The sequence below is a fragment of the Leptonychotes weddellii genome, chromosome 10 (genome assembly GCF_054177405.1).
Source record: "Leptonychotes weddellii isolate Sample4059 chromosome 10, ASM5417740v2, whole genome shotgun sequence".
Taxonomy (NCBI): domain Eukaryota; kingdom Metazoa; phylum Chordata; class Mammalia; order Carnivora; family Phocidae; genus Leptonychotes; species Leptonychotes weddellii.
In genome coordinates this window covers 106,446,444-106,464,126 of record NC_138378.1, presented here as the reverse complement: position 1 = coordinate 106,464,126, position 17,683 = coordinate 106,446,444, and the positions used below count along the sequence as shown (strand labels likewise).

General features: G+C 43.7%; 2 protein-coding genes across 10 annotated transcripts in view; one reads left to right on the top strand and one right to left on the bottom strand.

The window, feature by feature from the left end:
- Positions 1 to 8,732: 8,732 nt before the first annotated feature.
- On the bottom strand, positions 8,733 to 15,316 carry PFN4 (profilin family member 4). 2 transcript variants are annotated; one of them, XM_006744269.3, is made up of 5 exons: positions 15,210 to 15,316; positions 14,463 to 14,591; positions 13,931 to 14,068; positions 12,813 to 12,918; positions 8,735 to 9,506 (listed from the first exon to the last, which is right to left on the bottom strand). In XM_006744269.3, the coding sequence occupies exons 2-5, from the start codon at positions 14,577 to 14,579 to the stop codon at positions 9,478 to 9,480; spliced, it is 390 nt and encodes a 129-aa protein (XP_006744332.1). In that variant the 5' UTR covers positions 14,580 to 14,591; positions 15,210 to 15,316; the 3' UTR covers positions 8,735 to 9,477. The 2 variants fall into 2 exon arrangements, with proteins under 2 accessions (XP_081688304.1, XP_006744332.1); XM_081832178.1 differs by lacking the exon at positions 15,210 to 15,316 and having other exon boundaries at positions 8,733 to 9,506; positions 14,463 to 14,944.
- The window catches only part of FAM228B (family with sequence similarity 228 member B), a 24,082-nt gene continuing 21,654 nt past the window's right edge, over positions 15,256 to 17,683 (top strand). Inside the window, exons 1-3 of one of the 8 annotated variants that reach the window (XM_081832170.1) lie at positions 15,261 to 15,747; positions 16,050 to 16,276; positions 16,431 to 16,553. In XM_081832170.1, the coding sequence (XP_081688296.1) occupies positions 16,274 to 16,276; positions 16,431 to 16,553 (126 nt within the window). In that variant the 5' untranslated portion in view covers positions 15,261 to 15,747; positions 16,050 to 16,273. Of the gene's footprint in view, positions 16,301 to 16,421; positions 16,554 to 17,683 lie in introns of all 8 variants that reach the window. The other 7 variants (XR_014148916.1, XM_081832172.1, XM_081832171.1 and 4 more) reach the window with 7 other exon arrangements.

Genomic DNA, 17,683 nt, shown 5'->3' with positions numbered 1-17,683 from the left:
GCACATAGCTAGTGAGTGCCGAGTCAAGAATCCAAATTCACATCTCCTGGGTCCTGGTGATGAGGGAACAGCAGGTTAGCTGAGGACAAAGCACAAGCTGACACCCTAAAACCTCTACACCCCCACCACTCCTGGGTTGGATCTGTGTGACATTCCTCCAGGAATCTCCCGACTATCTTAATGTCAATGCCTTGCTAGAGGGGAAAACAACCTTAACTTGACAATGGCAAGGCCTCCAGTATCTTGTAGGTCCTCTTTAGCATGTGAAAGTTCTTTTGAAAACCTCCCTTTTCCTTACCTCCCCCAACTCCCAAGTATATAATCAGCCACCCCTCACAACTCCAGGGCAGCAGCTCTTTCTGCCCACAGGCACTGTCCCCGTGCTTTAATAAAACCACCACTTTGGGGTGCCTGGGTGGCTCAGTCGTTAAGCGTCTGCCTTCGGCTCAGGTCATGGTCCCGGGGTCCTGGGATCGAATCCCACATCGGGCTCCCAGCTCAGCGGGAAGCCTGCTTCTCCTTCTCCCACTCCCCCTGCTTGTGTCCCCTCTCTCGCTGTGTCTCTCTCTGTCGAATAAATGAATAAAATCTTTAAAAAAAACCCCACCACTTTGCACCAAAGAAGTCTCAAGAATTCTTTCTTGGCTGTCAGCTCCAGACCTCACCCTGATGTGGGAAACAAAGGCAGAAGAAAAATGATTAAATTTTCTTACTACCTACAGCCCATTGACAAGTCCTTGAAACAGGCAGAGTGACATTCCTCTAGGGACTCAACTGCCTCAATGTTAATACTTTGCTAAGAGCAAAAGGCAATCCTAGCCCAACCCCTCCCCTCCAGGATCCTGTGAATCTACCTTAACATACAAAAATTCATTTTTAAGAAATTTCCTTTATCTCGGGATGCCTGGGTGGCTCACTCATTGGGCGTCTGCCTTGGGCTCAGGTCATGATCCCAGGGTCTTGGAATCAAGCCCTGCATCGGGCTCCCTGCTCAGCCGAGAGCCTGCTTCTCCCTCTCCCTCTACTGCTCCCCGTGCTTGTACTCTCTCTGTCAAATAAAATCTTAAAAAAAAAAAAAGAAGAAATTTCCTTTATCTCTAAGCCCCCCAAAATACTGGTTGGCAACCCCCCCCCAAAGCATATGGCCGACCGATACACATCTGAAGGGCCTCATGACTAAGGTTTTATTAGATGGTAATAAATGACCTTTTCCCAAAAGTAGCTAGCCCCCTTAAGGTGGTGGAAACCTTGCTTTCAAATTCCTTAGAGACGCTATCCCTAACCCCCTCCCAACCTGAAAGTATATAACAGGCCACTCCTCATGACCCTGGTGCAGCTCTTTCTACCCATGGGTCCTGTCCCCGTGCTTTAATAAAACCACCTTTTTGCACCAAAGATGTCTCAAGAATTCTTTTTTGGCCATCGGCTTCGAACCCTAACATTCTTTCCTACATCAACCCCACCAAACCTCACCTACATTCCAAAATTCCATCACTGGTCCAGGGCTCTTTCTACTATAGCAGGCTGCCTTGCATAACAGTCTCTCCTATTAATTGCAAAATCCCCTTTATTTCTTTATCTGCATCCCTCTGCTGAGTACACCTCTTGCAAGAAGGTTATCCAAATTATATATTTTTATTTTTTATTTTAATTTTTTAAAAGATTTTATTTATGTTAGAGAGAGCGAGGGAGCACACAAGCCGTGGAGGGGGTGGCGTTGAATGAGAGGGAGAAGCAGACTCGCTGCTGGGCAGGGAGCCTGACACGGGGGGCTCGGGGCTCAATCCCAGGGCCCTGAGATCATGACCTGAGCTGAAGGCAGATGCTTAACCGACTGAGCCACGCACATGCCCCCAAATAATATATATATATATATTTTAAAGATTTTATTTATTTATTCATGAGAGACAGAGAGAGAGAGAGAGGCAGAGGGAGAAGCAGGCTCCCAAGGAGCAGGGAGCCCGATGCGGGACTCGATCCCAGGACCCTGGGATCATGACCTGAGCCGAAGGCAGACGCTCAACCATCTGAGCCACCCAGGCACCCCCCAAATAATATATTTTTATAAAGCCTCTGTTTTACAAAAATGCCTGTCAGCCACTGGCCCTCCTCTTGCCATCTATATCAAATGGCCAAGAAATATATGAAAAATAGTAGTAAGTATATTAGCAGTTGTCAGAAAGTATTGTAACAATGGTAACAGTGAAAACATAGTGCTTGTTTCTGAAGTGTTTGTTCTATAGAAATAAGAAACGCCAATATGTAAGGATATATGAATGGAAATGTTTCTTGCAGCATTGATCATAGTGACAGAAATCTAGAAACAAAATAAATCCCATTACTAGGGGAATGCCTGGATAAATGATAAATACCATGCATCCATTTGAAAAGTGCCTTAGAGTTACATCAGTTGACACAGATGGATCTCTGTGACACATTTATTAAATGAAAATAACATTTTGTTAAAACAATGACAAATCATCCCTATATGCATATACTTGGCTCTATACACATGTACATGGTCATGTGTATATGACCATAATCATATGATATATGAAACAGGCAGAGTGGCATTCCTCTAGAGACTCAAGTGCCTTCATGTTAATACTTTGCTTAGGGCAAAAGGCAATCCTAGCCCGATCCCTCATACTCATATAGTCATATGAGCATGGGTAAAGATATAGAATCTTTTTATTCTATATTCTATATAGTTATTTTTATATGTTATTTTAGGTTACCCGGGAGAGGATGATGTTATGGGAAGCAGGGAACAAAATAAAAAAGGAAAAGAACTTTTAAGCACTTTATACATAGAGCTATGTGAAAGAAATGAAATATTTAAAATTAAGGGAAAAAATGAGGTAGATTGCTACACTAATGGTCTCAACGAACCATATCTCCCTGTAACCACACCCCTCCGTACTGTATGTAGTTTCCCTTTTGCTCTGACTTCGGGTTTGACCATGTAACTTGCTTTCTCCAAGGGAACAATGCAAGTGTTTACTTGTTGAACTTGCCCTCTTTTGCTACTGAGAACTTTTTTGCCATCATGTGAAGAAGGTTGAGCTACTCTACTAGAGAATGAGACTTTATGGAATAGTGACAAGCTGTGTCAACTGAGGTCCCCTGGACCAAGTGGGCCCAGGTGGTCAGCTTACTATAGCCACATTAATGGCCCCTGGTGAGATCAGCAGAACTGCCTGACTTATCCTAGACCAAATGACTGCCATATTTTGGGCTGCCCTATGGAGAAACTTATGTCAAGGAAGTGATGTCTCTGGTTAAGACTTAACAAAGACCTGAGGCCTGCCAAGAGCCACATGAGTGAGCCTGGAAGCAGAGTGTCCCCCAGTCTAGCCTCAAGATGACTGTAGCCTTCTGAGACCCTAAGACCCTAGCTGGAAGACTCAACTAAATTGCTCCCAGGTTCCTGGCCCATAGAAACTGGGAGATAATAAATGTTTGCTGTGGGGTGCCTGGGTGGCTCAGTTGGTTAAGGGACTGCCTTCAGCTCAGGTCATGATCCCAGGGTTCTGGGATCAACCCCTCATCAGGCTCCCTCCTCCTCAGGGAGCCTGCTTCTCCCTCTCCCTCTGCCTGCCACTCCCCGCGGAGCAGGGAGCTTGTGCTCTCTCTGTCAAATAAATAAATAAAATCTTTAAAAAAAAAAAATTAATGTTTGCTGTTTTAGGCCACGAGTTTTGGGGCAGTTTGTTATGCAATAATAGGTAACTAATACAAGAGAGAAAAGAGGAGGAAAAGATTATGGAAGAGGAGGAAGTAGGACAAGGGACAAAGGGTTGAGCCAGGGAGTAAGATCAATTTGGCTTTTCCTTCAAATGTCTCCCTGCAGAAACATGTACATCCATGCCCTGCATGGCCTTCAGCAACTCCTCAGAGAAGTCCTCCTTATAATCAAACCTGCTATGGCATCCAGCTTCTAGGCCATCTCAATTTTCTTCTTGGGGCTCGTGGTCACCAGGGAGATGGCTCAGAACAGTCTGGTCAACTGAATGGCAGCTGTGCCCACATCCCCAGTGCTGGGAGGGATGAGCACTGTCACCCCTCTTGTATACCTCCTGTGGCAACAATCCAAGTTAGAATACCCCAAGCCAGCAAAGGCACAGGAGAGGGAAGGTATAGGGTTAGCTTTGGAAAGATAAACTATCTAGTGCACTGAGGGTGTAATGAGAGACAAGCCAAGGGTCATGTTGGGCCTGGGTCACAGAAGTGTGAGGAGCCCTCCAGAGTTTCAAAGCTCCGGGAGCCTTGATCAGGGCTGGGTTTGTGTGACTCAATCCAGCAGACAAAGAGAGGGTTCAAGGTCAGAACTGCTCCAAAGGGTTGTCCTGAGCCAAGAGTCTAGGGAGCTCCTGGGACAGACAGCAGCCAGGACAGATGTCTGGGCTACTCTGATCCCTCTTTGTATAAGATAAACAGAACGAGAGTGTCTCCTCCACTGCCTGTGAGGGACCCAGCAGAAGGACTGAAGGGCATTTTCCTTATATCAGGCTTTTATTTTTTTTTAAGATTTTATTATTTTTTTTAATTTTATTTATTTATTTCAGAGAGAGAGGGAGCACAAGCAGGGGGAATGGCAGGAAAAGGGAAAAGCAGGCTTCCTACAGAGCAGAGGGAGCCGGTTGTGGGACTTGATCCCAGGACCCCGGGATTGCGACCTGAGCCGAAGGCAGTCGCTTAACCAACTGAGCCACCCAGGTGCCCCTATATCAGGCTTTTTTTTTTTTTTTAAGATTTTATTTATTTATTTGACAGAGACACAGTGAGAGAGGGAACACAAGCAGGGGGAGTGGGAGAGGGAGAAGCAGGCTTCCCGCGGAGCAGGGAACCCGACGCGGGGCTCGATCCCAGCACCCTGGGATCCTGACCTGAGCCAAAGGCAGACACTTAACGACTGAGCCACCCAGGCGCCCCTATATCAGGCTTTTAAATGTATCAAGTAGAATCTAGATTTCAGAGCAATTTGATATTTATGATCATCCACTAAAAATGTGCAAAACAGTTCTTTAACAGTTGGAAGTTTTTCTTTTTCTTTTTCTTTTTTTTTTTAAATATTTTATTTATTTATTTGAGAGAGAGAGAGAGAAACAGCATGAGAGGGGAGTGGGTCAGAGGGAGAAGCAGGCTCCCCGCTGAGCTGGGAGCCCCATGTGGGACTCGATCCCAGGACTCTGGGATAATGACCTGAGCCGAAGGCAGTCGCTTAACCAACTGAGCCACCCAGGTGCCCTAACAGTTGGAAGTTTTTAAATGTCATTCTTCTTCTAGTACTCATATTGTCATTCTGTTTTTCTCATAAAATTTTATACTGCTGTATTTTATGCTTTATTGATCATTCTTATCTGGAACAAAAATGTGTACAAAAACTGACTCTAATTTAAAAAGTTATTTCCTGTGACCACAGGGCTCTAAATGTTCAGTTTCTTTCTTTTTTTTTTTTTTTAAAGATTTTATTTATTTATTTGACAGAGAGAGACACAGCGAGAGAGGGAACACAAGCAGGGGGAGTAGAAGAGGGAGAAGCAGGTTTCCTGCAGAGCAGGGAGCCTGATGCGGGGCTCGATCCCAGGACCCTGGGATCATGACCTGAGCCGAAGGCAGACGCTTAACGACTGAGCCACCCAGGCGCCCCAAATGTTCAGTTTCATCTGGATTTTATTATCATTACAATATTCTTGGTCCACAATTGATCAAAACATTATTTTGAATTTTATATTATTTTAAAATAAATTATATATTATAATATATAATTTATATATTATAAAATATTATAGTTTATATTATTTATTTTAAATATTAATAATTATTGAACATGAAAAGTAAGATTTTATTGGAAAGATAGCTCTTAATGACCATTGGTGGGGTTGAATTTTTCCAAGTAATTATGTCTGTGGATGAATATTCCTCATTGCTAGAATGAGACTGGAATCAACATTAATTCTCTTCCTATTTTTCATTTTTATAGACAAGCTCTGAGGAACCTAATTTGCATAAATTAGATGGGGAAAGAAAAATTTCATTATAGGAATGTCAGCCAATTCTCTGAATACCTCTGTGTTATATGATTAAAAACTATATAATGATCTATCATCAAAAATTATTTTCAGGGTGCCTGGGTGGCTGAGTCAGGTAAGCGTCTGCCTTTGGCTTAGGTCATGATCTCAGGATCCTGGGATTGAGCCCCGCATCGGACTCCCTGCTCCACGAGAAGCCTGCTTCTCCCTCTCCCTGAAGCTTGTGCTCTCTCTCTCGCTATCTCTCTCTCTCTCTCAAATAAATAAATAAAATCTTAAAAAAAAAATTATTTTCAATGATCTATTAGCTGGCAACTTAATTAGGTCTTTCTTCAGTTTTGTTGAAAGCAAAGACTTGGGAATCACTCAACCTGTTAAGGATTTGTTATCCAGCCGTAAGTGTCGTTAGGGTCTTAGCTTCTGGGATCATACTAACAAAGCTTCATAAAGATTTATCAAATGATTATCAATTATATCTGCTATTTTTTCACTTAGAGACACCTTGTTTAAATTGATATACTCACAAAGGATTCAGAAAGTAAAAATGTTAATTTCAATACACTTTTGCTAAGACAATTTTTAAAAATCAAGTCCTTCTACCTTATCATATACTTCAAATATATTTTCATTAACATCTGGAAGCTGCAGACTTAATTATGAAAAACATCTGTGACATTCTTATTGGCAAAGCCAGTCCTCATTGTTAAATAATCAGCCAAATAAAATTACTTCCTATCAGAGAAGGTTTCTCATTTTTCAATCCAAGTAATCATGTTAATACAGGGGTGCCTGGGTGGCTCAGTCGTTAAGCATCTGCCTTTGGCTCAGGTCATGATCCCAGGGTCCTGGGATTGAGCCCCGCATCGGGGCGGGGGACCTACTTCTCCCTCTCCCACATCCCCTGCTTGTGTTCCCTCTCTCACTGTGTCTCTCTCTGTCAAATAAATAAATAAAATCTTAAAAAAAAATCATGTTAATACATGTCCTATGACAATCATCTTGCTTCTGAATTTTAAGAAATATAGATAGGTAAGACATAGACCCTTCCTCTCCAAGACAAATGATATAAAGATTTTCACTATTTCTCACTAATGCTCCTTTTACTTTATTCTCATGGATCTCTCCTTCATATATGATGTAATTTTTGACAACAGAGGATGGATTTTAAAACATTAAAAAATATTTAAGAGTTTTCCTTTCCGGGCGCCTGGGTGGCTCAGTTGGTTAAGCGACTGCCTTCGGCTCAGGTCATGATCCCGGAGTCCTGGGATCGAGTCCCACATCGGGCTCCCGGCTCAGCGGGGAGCCTGCTTCTCCCTCTGACCCCATCCCCTCTCATGCTGTTTCTCTCTCTCTCTCTCTCTCAAATAAATAAATAAATAAATAAATAAAAGAGTTTTCCTTTTCCAAGCCAAGCATCGCAGTAAGATTGGGGCTGGATGAGAGTACACCTTTCTTTTGTATCCTGGGGGAAGGGAGCTTGGGGAGGGGAGGTGGGAAGCAAAGTTGACAGGATCCTCAGTCTCAGCAGCTTTAGGCAAGTACATATGGAAATTGAAGATCTGGGAAAAAAATCAATCGCTTCAATCCATTCGCACCTGTGTGTCCGTTCTAAGGTCTTTGTGGACCACCAGGACACAAATCTCCCTCATTTGGAGACCCCTGATGTTTCAGATGATCATCGGGTCCCTGGGCAACTCTGCAGGAATTCAGTGGCTACCACCAAAGGGTCACTTTTGTGGGTCTCTCTGAATAGCTGGATATAGTTGGAACTTTGTGATGAGAATTATAGGAAGTAACTGGACAGATGTGCATAGGGGGGGCTCCAGACAGTGGGGCATTTGCCTTGAGGAGGTTTATAAAAAGGGCCCCATGAGGCTCCCAGCAGTGCAGTGGGTATGTGTCCAGGAAAGGCTGGCTGACCAGCTGGTGAGCAGGCAAGAGGCTTCATGATGGCCTATAGCACTTTAGAGATTACTTTAGAGTCAGACCTTCTGCCTTAGAGGCTCAAAACCCAGCTTGACAGCATGTGGAGAGTGAGTATATAATCCACATGACTAAGTTATAAAGTCTAGATGTCAATGTGCTTATTTACAAGGAGAAACCATTTGCATGAGGACTGATGCCAAAATCTATAGGCAGATCTACATGGAAAGCCCCAGATAGCATGTTTTTGGAATTCAGAAAATTATACCTTGTTGCTTGATAATGTCAAGAACTGCAAGAGGTCTAAGACTTGATGACAGTGGTGTAAAGTGTTCCCTTTTCAGAGACACCTGAGAGTGTACCAACCAGGTTGGCCTGGAGTTGCCACTAAGGGAAAGAAAGATGTATCATGCCCAGAAATGATCAGGGTGGAATCCTGAATTTTCAAAATAGGTTCTATAGCTCCCCACCCTTATTGTCCTGATCATCCCACAGGAGGTGACCAAGAGGAGATGAACCTTTTCTGGAGAAGGTTGCATTCATTAACCATACTAAGTTGTGTGGACTAGGAGGAAGTCAAGGAGATAAAGTCAAAAATCTTCTTGAGTTGAGGGGCACCTGGGTGGCTCAGTCGTTAAGCATCTGCCTTCGGCTCAGGTCATGATCCCAGGGTCCTGGGATCAAGCCCCGCATTGGGCTCCCTGCTCAGCGGGAAGCCTGCTTCTCTCTCTCCCACTCCCCCTTGCTTGTGTTCCCTCTCTCACTGTGTCTCTCTGTCAAATAAATAAATAAAATCTTTAAAAAAAAAAAAAATCTTCTTGAGTTGATTCTTAAAAAATTCTTTTGAGTTGACTTTTGAAAGGTCTTCCCAATGTTCAACAAATCAGATGTCTGCAGATGGTGGGGAGTGTGGAATGTCCAATAAATACCTTGATTAGTGGCCCAAAGTGTGGCCTTTGTGTTGCCCTTCTCCCCAAGTCCTACAGGGGTGATGTGGACCAGATGGATGTCACACATGTAGTGAGCTGCATTACAGCTCTGAGTTCAGGGAACTTACCTCTTTTATAGCAAGCAGTAAGAAAGTTTGCTCTTTGTTCTGAAGGGAGGCATTACTTCGTTGTTCAAGGTTGCTTTCTGCAAAATCACCCTGAGAAATGGTCTGGATGAAGAGTTGTTAGAGCCTTGCATTCTTGGCATACCCAGCAAGATGCATGGGAGTGCAAGACACTCATGGAGGAGTCTCTCAACAGATATGCCCTGGGCAGTGATCAGGTTGGTCACACTCATGTCAATGGCCAACATTTAAAAAAACAAACAAAAAAACCAAGTAAAGCTTATCAAAGAATTCCAATTAAAGAAGAGGATCTCTTGAAATAAGAAAAATTGCTCCCTTAACTCATTCTTCCTTTTTAGTATCTTCTTCCTAGTGTTTTCAACCACAAAATAAGGCATGACTTTTTCTTTAGGATCTATTTCCTAAAATAATAAAAGCTGTCTTTCATAGTCCTCTGATGACTTAATTTCCTTTTCTTCTTAGATATTCTCCTGAAAGGAAACAGAACATGGTTATTATCTGTGAGCAACAAATTATCACCACAACATGCTTCATTATATTTATTCCACAGACATTGGGAGTGACTACCACATGCTAGATACTGGAGATACAAGGATGACTGGATAGTTAAGACCCAGTCCCTGCTCTCAAAGATATATATATCTCCTAGAATTTTTTTTTTAAAGATTTTATTTATTTATTTGACAGAGAGAGACACAGCGAGAGAGGGAACACAAGCAGGGGAAGTGGGAGAGGGAGAAGCAGGCTTCCCGTGGAGCATGGAGCCTGATGTGGGGCTCGATCCCAGGACCCTGAGGTCATGACCTGAGCCGAACGCAGACACTCAATGCCTGAGCCACCCAGGCACCCCTCTCCTAGAATCTTTCATAATAAAACATTTTTAAATAGTCAAAATTCTTTATTTCCCAAATTTTCTGTAATTATCATGTAGAATTTTTTGACAGAGAAAAATATAATTATGAGAAAAACAAGTGAAGGAAACAGAAGTAATGAGACAAGTAACTGGCTCCTGAGTAGGTTTCAGCCTCAAACATCCCTCATGAGAATCCAACCACTTCCAAGATTAGCCTAGCCCTTCTTCGAACGTGGGATTTTAGTAGCATGAGTCCAGCTATCTCCTTCAAACTAGTACACATTCTTTGGAGTCTTTTGTGGTCCTAAACAAGAATCTCAACCTTTACTGCCAGCCACAGAATCTACTTTACAGTGGTCAGGCAACTTCCCTGGTCTCCACAGGAGACTAGGGGAATTAGCCCTGGGCCCTAGCTGATAGGATAGAACCTGGCCTCTTGACAGCCTAATTGCCCATTTTCCTAGCCTCATTTTCTGTATACCTTTAATTAGATAATTAGCCCCACTCTACAGGTCTCCATTTTGTCTTCCTGCTCCAGCCCTAGTCTACTGAAACCGAACCTCCCTCAAATTTTGACACCTGCTCAGAAAAGGTCCTTGGTATTGCAATTGCCTATTTCTCCCGGATTGGAATTCACTCCTATTAGATGCTTCAAAGTTGTGTCCTGTCCAGGCTCCAACCTGGTTACTCTTAGAATACCTCATTGCCAGCTACATAGCATGGTTTATGACACTCCATGACAGGAAACTGTAACAACTGGGAAGGTCTGTGCATACATACATTTGTGTGTGTATGTGTGTATTTTTTCTGTACTTAATTTCTCAGTTAATTTTTTAAGATTCATTTCTCTTGGGGCGCCTGGGTGGCTCAGTTGTTAAGCGTCTGCCTTCGGCTCAGGTCATGATCCCAGAGTCCTGGGATCGAGCCAAGCATCGGGCTCCCTGCTCAGCGGGAGGCCTGCTTCTCCCTCTCCCACTCCCCCTGCTTGTGTTCCCTCTCTCGCTGTGTCTCTCTCTGTCAAATAAATAAATAAAATCTTTAAAAAAAAAAAAAGATTCATTTCTCTGGAGCCTTCCCTGATTCTGCTAGGCAGAGGTCACTCATTTGTTTGTTCATCAAACATGTATTAATTGCCTACTCAACAGAAGACACTGTCTTAGGTACTGGAGATAGGAGATTAAGACACAATTCTTATCTTCTAGGGGCTCACAATCCAGGTAAACAAAGAACTCTAGTGGCTCTAATAATAAAATAGAACTCTAATAATAAAGGTATGCATAAAATACGTAGCATAGTGGAGAGGAGCTCAAGATCTCCCTTGTGTCTTCAGTGATAGATTGAGAATTTGACAACTAGGGGCTCCTGGGTGGCTCAGTCGATTAAGCGTTTGCTTTCGGCTCAGGTCGTGATCTCAGGGTCCTGGGATCGAATCCCTCATCAGGCTCCCTGCTCAGCGGGGAGTCTGCTTCTCCTTCTATCTTTCCCCCCTGCTCATGATCTCTCTCTCTTTCTCTCTCTCAAATAAATAAATAAAATCTTTAAAAAAAAAAGAATTTGACAACTGGATGTGAAAGGGCAGGGACAGAAAGCACTATTTCGGGCAGACAGGACAGCATGTATAGAGGAATGGAAGGTAGAGACTATATCTGTTTACAGTTTTGATTTTCTTGCTTATTAGGATAGTATAGCACACGTGGTAGATCATCACTGAATATGTGTTGAAAGAATGAAAGAACAGATGCTTTCCTCAGTAGTAGAAGTAGAGGCTTCTACTCTCTCAAAGGAGTGTTTAAGCAACTCCAGCAATTTTTTCTTTTTTTTAGGAATTTAAGTTTACATTAAAAAATCTAAACACAAACATAATTTATCGTTCATTAAACTCAACTTTCATAGATATAATTTCCCATTTAGTCCTACATTAGATCTTCATTAAAAAACATAAAGACATGGAAGGGGAATGCAGTAGACCCCAAAAAGGTAGCTGCCAGGCTCAGTAATTTCTTTTCCTGTAAAGGGTCCTTTACATAGGGTGACTCCCCAGCAGTTATATTTCTGTTTGTTTGTTTTTTATTTTTTTATTTTTTACCCTGCTGCTTCCTCACCCCTAGCCCCTCAATAGCTGACTGATAAAGAGGTAAACCATATGACCCAAGGCTTGTCAGATCAGGGTCTTTTTTTTTTTCTTAAGATTTTATTTATTTATTTGACCAGGAGAGAGACAGCGAGAGAGGGAACAAGCAGGGGAGTGGGGGAGGGAGAAGCGGGCTTCTTGCTGAGCAGGGTGCCCGACACGGGGCTCGATTCCAGGACCCTGGGATCATGACCTTAAGCTGATGCTTAACGACTGAGCCACCCAGGTGCCCCCAAATCAGGGTCTTAAAAGAAATTAAGAGGGGCGCCTGGGTGGCTCAGTCGTTAAGCATCTGCCTTCGGCTCAGGTCATGATCCCAGGGTCTGGGATCGAGCCCCACATTGGGCTCCCTGCTCCATGGGAAGCCTGCTTCTCCCTCTCCCACTCCCCCTGCTTGTGTTCCCTCTCTCGCTGTGTCTCTCTCTGTCAAATAAATAAAATCTTTAAAAAGTAAAAAAAAAAAAAAAGAAAGAAAGAAACTAAGAGGCAGGATGTGAGACTTGGCCATGATACCAGCCAGGAATGGAGGTTTTGCAATGGGACAGAACAAAGCTGACCCTCTTAGAAACAGAGACCAGAGAAGCATTCTAGCAGTATTCCTGTCCCTGGAGTCCATTTTCACTGTGGCTCAGTTGCACTCCCTTGTTCCAGTGAATCTATAAGTAACCCCAGTATCCTTTTAATAAATTCCTCTCTTCTGCCCTAGGTGGTTTGTACTGGCTCTCAGTTACTGGCAGTCAGAAGGTCTGACTACCATAGGGAACAAAGACAGGCATGGGGAGACAAACTTACCCAGCTTCTCTGTGGCTTCCACACAAACACTAGGATACATGCCTTCAGTGTAAGTTGCCACCAGAAGATACAGATGGGTCTTCACAACAACCACACCAGTGTTTTCCTGGATAAGAGTAAAACAGAATGTCCTTCTTTTGGTTCTAGTCACAGGACTAGCAGTTACACTCCAGCCACAATTTGTGCCATTTCTTTACTCCCATACACTCATACCTAGTTCTGGACTCTTCACTCTTTTCCACTAATTTAGTTGTCTTTGCTCAAAAAATTTCAGACTTGTAATAACAGCATGTGTATTTTGAAAAAGTTCCCCAACTGATTGTAATATACCCCTACCCCATTGAGAACGACTGATTTAATAGGGGCACCTGGGTGGCTCCTGGATGACTCAGTCCATGAAGTGTCTGCCTTGAGCTCAGGTCATGATCCCAGAGTCCTGGGATCGAGCCCTGTGTCAGGCTCCCTGCTCAGTGGGAGTCCAGCAGGAGTCTGCTTCTCCTTCTCCTCCCTGCTCATGCTCTCTCTATCTCTGTGTCTCTCTCAAATAAATAAATAAAATCTTTTTAAAAAATGAGAAGGTAATACATTTTGGAATTGGACAGCTTTGGGCTTGAATCCCAGAACCTTCATTTTCTGCTGCATGACTAAGGGAGAGTTATTTAACCTTGTGAACTCTCAGTTTCCTTGGTCCAGTAAAATGAGGCTATTTACTTTATAAGGCAGATGAAGTGTGCTTAACCCATAAGATAGGGCATCTAGTAAATGTGAATTTCATCTCCTTATTTCCTTATAAGCAACAGAGAGCCAAGAGAGGTTTTAAGCAAAAGAATGTTATCTTTTTTTTTTTTTTTTTCTTTTTTAAAAGGAGGAGGGTGTAGAGTATGGAGTAGTTAAAAGAGATACTTCAGGCAAATTTCAGTTGATAGATTCTGGAATGAATGTTTCTCAACTAGGCTCTCTGTACTTTCTTTTACATATGTCTTCTGTCTCAGATATTGCCACTGTAGTAATGGGCTTAGATTGTTTTACAAATGGGATCAGGAGGGACACAGCAAATTCTAATAAAATTCTTTTCTTAAGGTTTTTTACCTAGCTGTCTTCAAATCTTGAACACTCACATTCTTAGCATAAAGAGAATAGTCATCTGCCCGGATACATTTGTAGTCCTTTTCCTTGAAATACAATCCTTCTCTTCTGGTTTGCAAAGGGTTCTTGGCGAATCCATTCACAAGTGTTCGGACATCACCAGGCATTATCTGCAGAAGTTAAATAGAGTAGGAGTGGGCAAACTATGGCAGGCTGGCCAAATTTGGCCCACTGTCTGTTTTTGTAGTCCTGCAAGCTAAGAATAGCTTTTACATTTTTAAGTCATTAGGAAAAAACAATAGAATAATATTTTGTGATATGTAAAAATTGCATGAAATTCACATTTCAGTGTTCATAAATAAAGATTTGTTGGAACATAGTCACACGCATTCTTTTATGTATTGTCTATGCCCGTTTTCCCACTAAAACTGCATAGTAGCTGTGTTGTTGTGACCCAGGCCATATAGCCCAGAAACCTAAAATATTTACTATGAAAAAGTTTGAAAATGTTTGTTAAAGAAAAAGTTTGTTAAAATGCTTATGCCCAAACTTGCTTTTCCTTACACTAAATCCTGGTGATGCTACACACAAGCTTCGTTCTTGGAGTTTGATGAGGGCTGCACTGTCCACATGCTTTGTTCCCAGGAGGGTATCTAACAGTAAGTTCTGCAAATGGCTCATGCTCCCTCAGCTCTGAAAAGGGGAACTACAGTTGAAACGATTCACTCTGACTAGCTTCAAAAAGGCCCGCGAATACAAATCTCCCTAAAACACTTTGGACAGTTTTCAGCGCGTGCACTTTGGAAGTAGTGAAAATAGTGGTCCATCATCTAATACCCACCAATACTCAAAGAGGAAAATAGAATTATAGAAAATCACAGTTCACACAGGAGGTTATTGAATTTGGAAAATCACTGCTCACAATTTTCAAGTTATACCAATGGTTCGCATCAGAATCACCTGAGATTATAAACCAAAACCCAAACACCTGCGGGATGCAGAGCCACTTATCTAAGTAAACAAGGGTAAATGAGATCAGCTGGTCCTTATTCCCCGCCCCCGCCCCGCATCAGCGCGAACTACGGGCACTGATACAGAGAACTAAATACACCTTCAGTGCATTTAAAGCGGGCTTTTCCCCACGTTTTCTTGGGCCGTCCTCATAAGGACAACCTCCACAAACACTCGTCCTTAAGGCAGGCGCCCTTTCCGGCCACTCCCTGCGCAGTGGTTTAGCCCACGGGGGGGGGCGGTTCCCTGAAGAGGGACTGGAGGCGAGGGAGGGGGGTCGTGTTGGCTGGGAAGGCTCACAGAGGGCTTGGGGGAGGGCGACGGCCCAGGCGGGAGCAGAAGGAACAGGACACTCCCGGAAGGAGCGCTTCGCTGGGCCAAGGGAGGGCTAGCGGAGCAGCCGCCCGTCAACGGACGCGGGGGAAGGCGGGGCGGAAAGGCGACTTGCCTAGCTATTGGCTGAAACATCTGCCCGTCACCGAGAAGCGCTGAGGTTTGGTTCGCTAACCACGACCCGCCCACCAGCGCCCGCACCCTAGGCGCTCAGGTTACTTCTCCGCGGGACTGGGCTCGGGAGCAAAGTTGCGCGGGGCTCACCGACGCAGTGTCGGCTGGTAGAATTCTGACTCGTCGTCTGTCGCGGCGTAGGGGTTGTTGGGGGCTGCGTCAAGGAGACACTAGACTGGAACGTTCTGTCATTCCGAGGCGACGGGCCCGAGCTGACGGGGCCGCACTCTCCGGTGGCAGCCGACCACTGCGGGGCCGTGGGCCGAGGGGCCGGGCCCCTCGCGTGCTGCAGGGAGCCCAAGGCCCAGCCAGTCTTGGGAAGGGAGCTGAGGTACCTGTGGCGGTCTGCAGCTTTCCTGCCAGGCCGGGCGGAGCACGCGCTAATCTTGTTGACAAGATGGGAGGGAAGGGACGGGGTGGTGGGTGCTGTAGGTGTGTAACGGGCGCGGGCCCAAGTTCCCCCTCAGAAAACGTGTGTGTGTGTTGGGAGCCCCCTGTGTAGGCGTGTGTGTTGGGAGCCCCCTGTGTTGGCGTGTGTGTGTTGGGGGTTGCTTTGGGCCTCCTAGGGTTCGAGGATACGCAAATTTTTGTGAAAGCCCCTCCCTCTCTAAGCAGCCCTCCCTTTCTTCTAAGCTCCCTGTGTTGGCGTCGGTAGCCAGAAAGTTGCCGTTCTCCCGAGTCAGAAAATTGCGGCAGTGCGACCCCTAGAGGCCTGGCTGGTAATTGCCACGCCGTCTCGAATGGGCTGTGTTGCAGAAGGACTTGGGAAGCCTGAATTCCGGGGCGACGCTGGGGTCAGTCCAGAGAGAATCTCCCCTGCTTAAAAGAGGCTGGTTCTGACGACCTCATCAGAAACGATGGTGAACCCTCTTGTTACGGAAAGTGTGGGTGGCTACTAATTCAGAATCGGTTCCACCCCCGTTCGTGGTCGCAAGGATTGATCGTTAAACAGAAGAGAAAGTAGGATTGTGAATTCTCATTACTGAATAAGCTAAACTTTTTTAGTTTTTCTAGGGGCTCTGTTTTTTTGTGACCACAATGAGAAATTTAGACAGTGATGATCGGGTAACTGACAAGCTTAACAAGCCCAAGACATCGAGAGAATGGTTGGAACCACAGCCACTTTCTTTTATGGAGGTAACAGTAATATGGTGGCATTTTGCAGTTTGTATTTGGGTAGTTGCATTGAGGAGTGGCTTGTGCTTAATATTTTTTCTATGTTTCCTATTTCATTTCTGCTCTTATTTCCATTCATTCTACTAACTTTGTGTTTGGTATTCATTTTCTAGCTTTTTAAGTGGAATCATAGGCAATTGATTACGTTTTCTATATAACAAAGTTATAAAGTTTGTCCTGAAGCACTTTTAACTCTGTTGTGTTCTTAAAAACTATTGTAATTTTTTTCTAAACAGCTTTATTAAGGTATAACATATGCAATAAACTGCATATATTTGAAGTGTACAGTTTGAAAAATTTTGATGTATGCACACATGAAACCAGCACAATCAAGAGAATGAACATATTCAGTATTCCCAAAGTTTCCTTCTTGTGTCCCTCTTGTCATCCTTCCCTCCTTGCCAACCCTCAAGGCAATCACTGATTTCCTTGCTGTCACTACACTTTTGTTTAGCATTTAAAAAATTTTATACAAATGTAATCTTACAGCATGTATTCCTTTTGTTTGGCTTCTTTCACTCACCATAATTATTTTACAATTCATGTTGTGGCATGTATCAGTACTTCATTCCTTTTTTTTTGCTGAGTGCTGTATATCCTAGTTTGTCCATCCTGCTGATGGAAATTTGGGTTCTTTGCATTTTTTGGCTATTACAAATAAAGCTGTTAGGAACAATCATGTACATGTCTTTACATGGACATATGCTTTCATTTCTCTTGGGTTTCTAGTTGTAGAATGACTGGGTTATATAGTAAGTGAATTTAACTTTTTTTTTTTTTTTAAAGATTTTATTTTATTTATTTGAGAGAGAGAATGAGAGACAGAGCATGAGAGGGAGGAAGGTCAGAGGGAGAAGCAGACTCCCTGCCGAGCAGGGAGCCCGATGTGGGACTCGATCCCGGGACTCCAGGATCATGACCTGAGCCGAAGGCAGTCGCCCAACCAACTGAGCCACCCAGGCGCCCTGAATTTAACTTTTTTATGAAACTGCCAAACTGTTTTCCAAAGGAGTTTGCCTTGTACATACATAGTTCAAGGATCCGCCAGAGATTTGGTCAGTTAATTTGTAAAATTGGTGGCATCTCCTCTA

Coding starts and splice junctions, on each gene's coding strand:
- PFN4 (XM_006744269.3), bottom strand. CDS start 14,579: ATGAGCCATTTGCAGAACTTACTGTTAGATACCCTCCTGGGAACAAAG. Junction 14,069..14,462: donor TAGCATCACCAGGATTTAGT/GTAAGGAAAAGC, acceptor TAACTTCTGCAG/ATAATGCCTGGTGATGTCCG. Junction 12,919..13,930: donor ATTCTCTTTATGCTAAGAAT/GTGAGTGTTCAA, acceptor ACTCTTATCCAG/GAAAACACTGGTGTGGTTGT.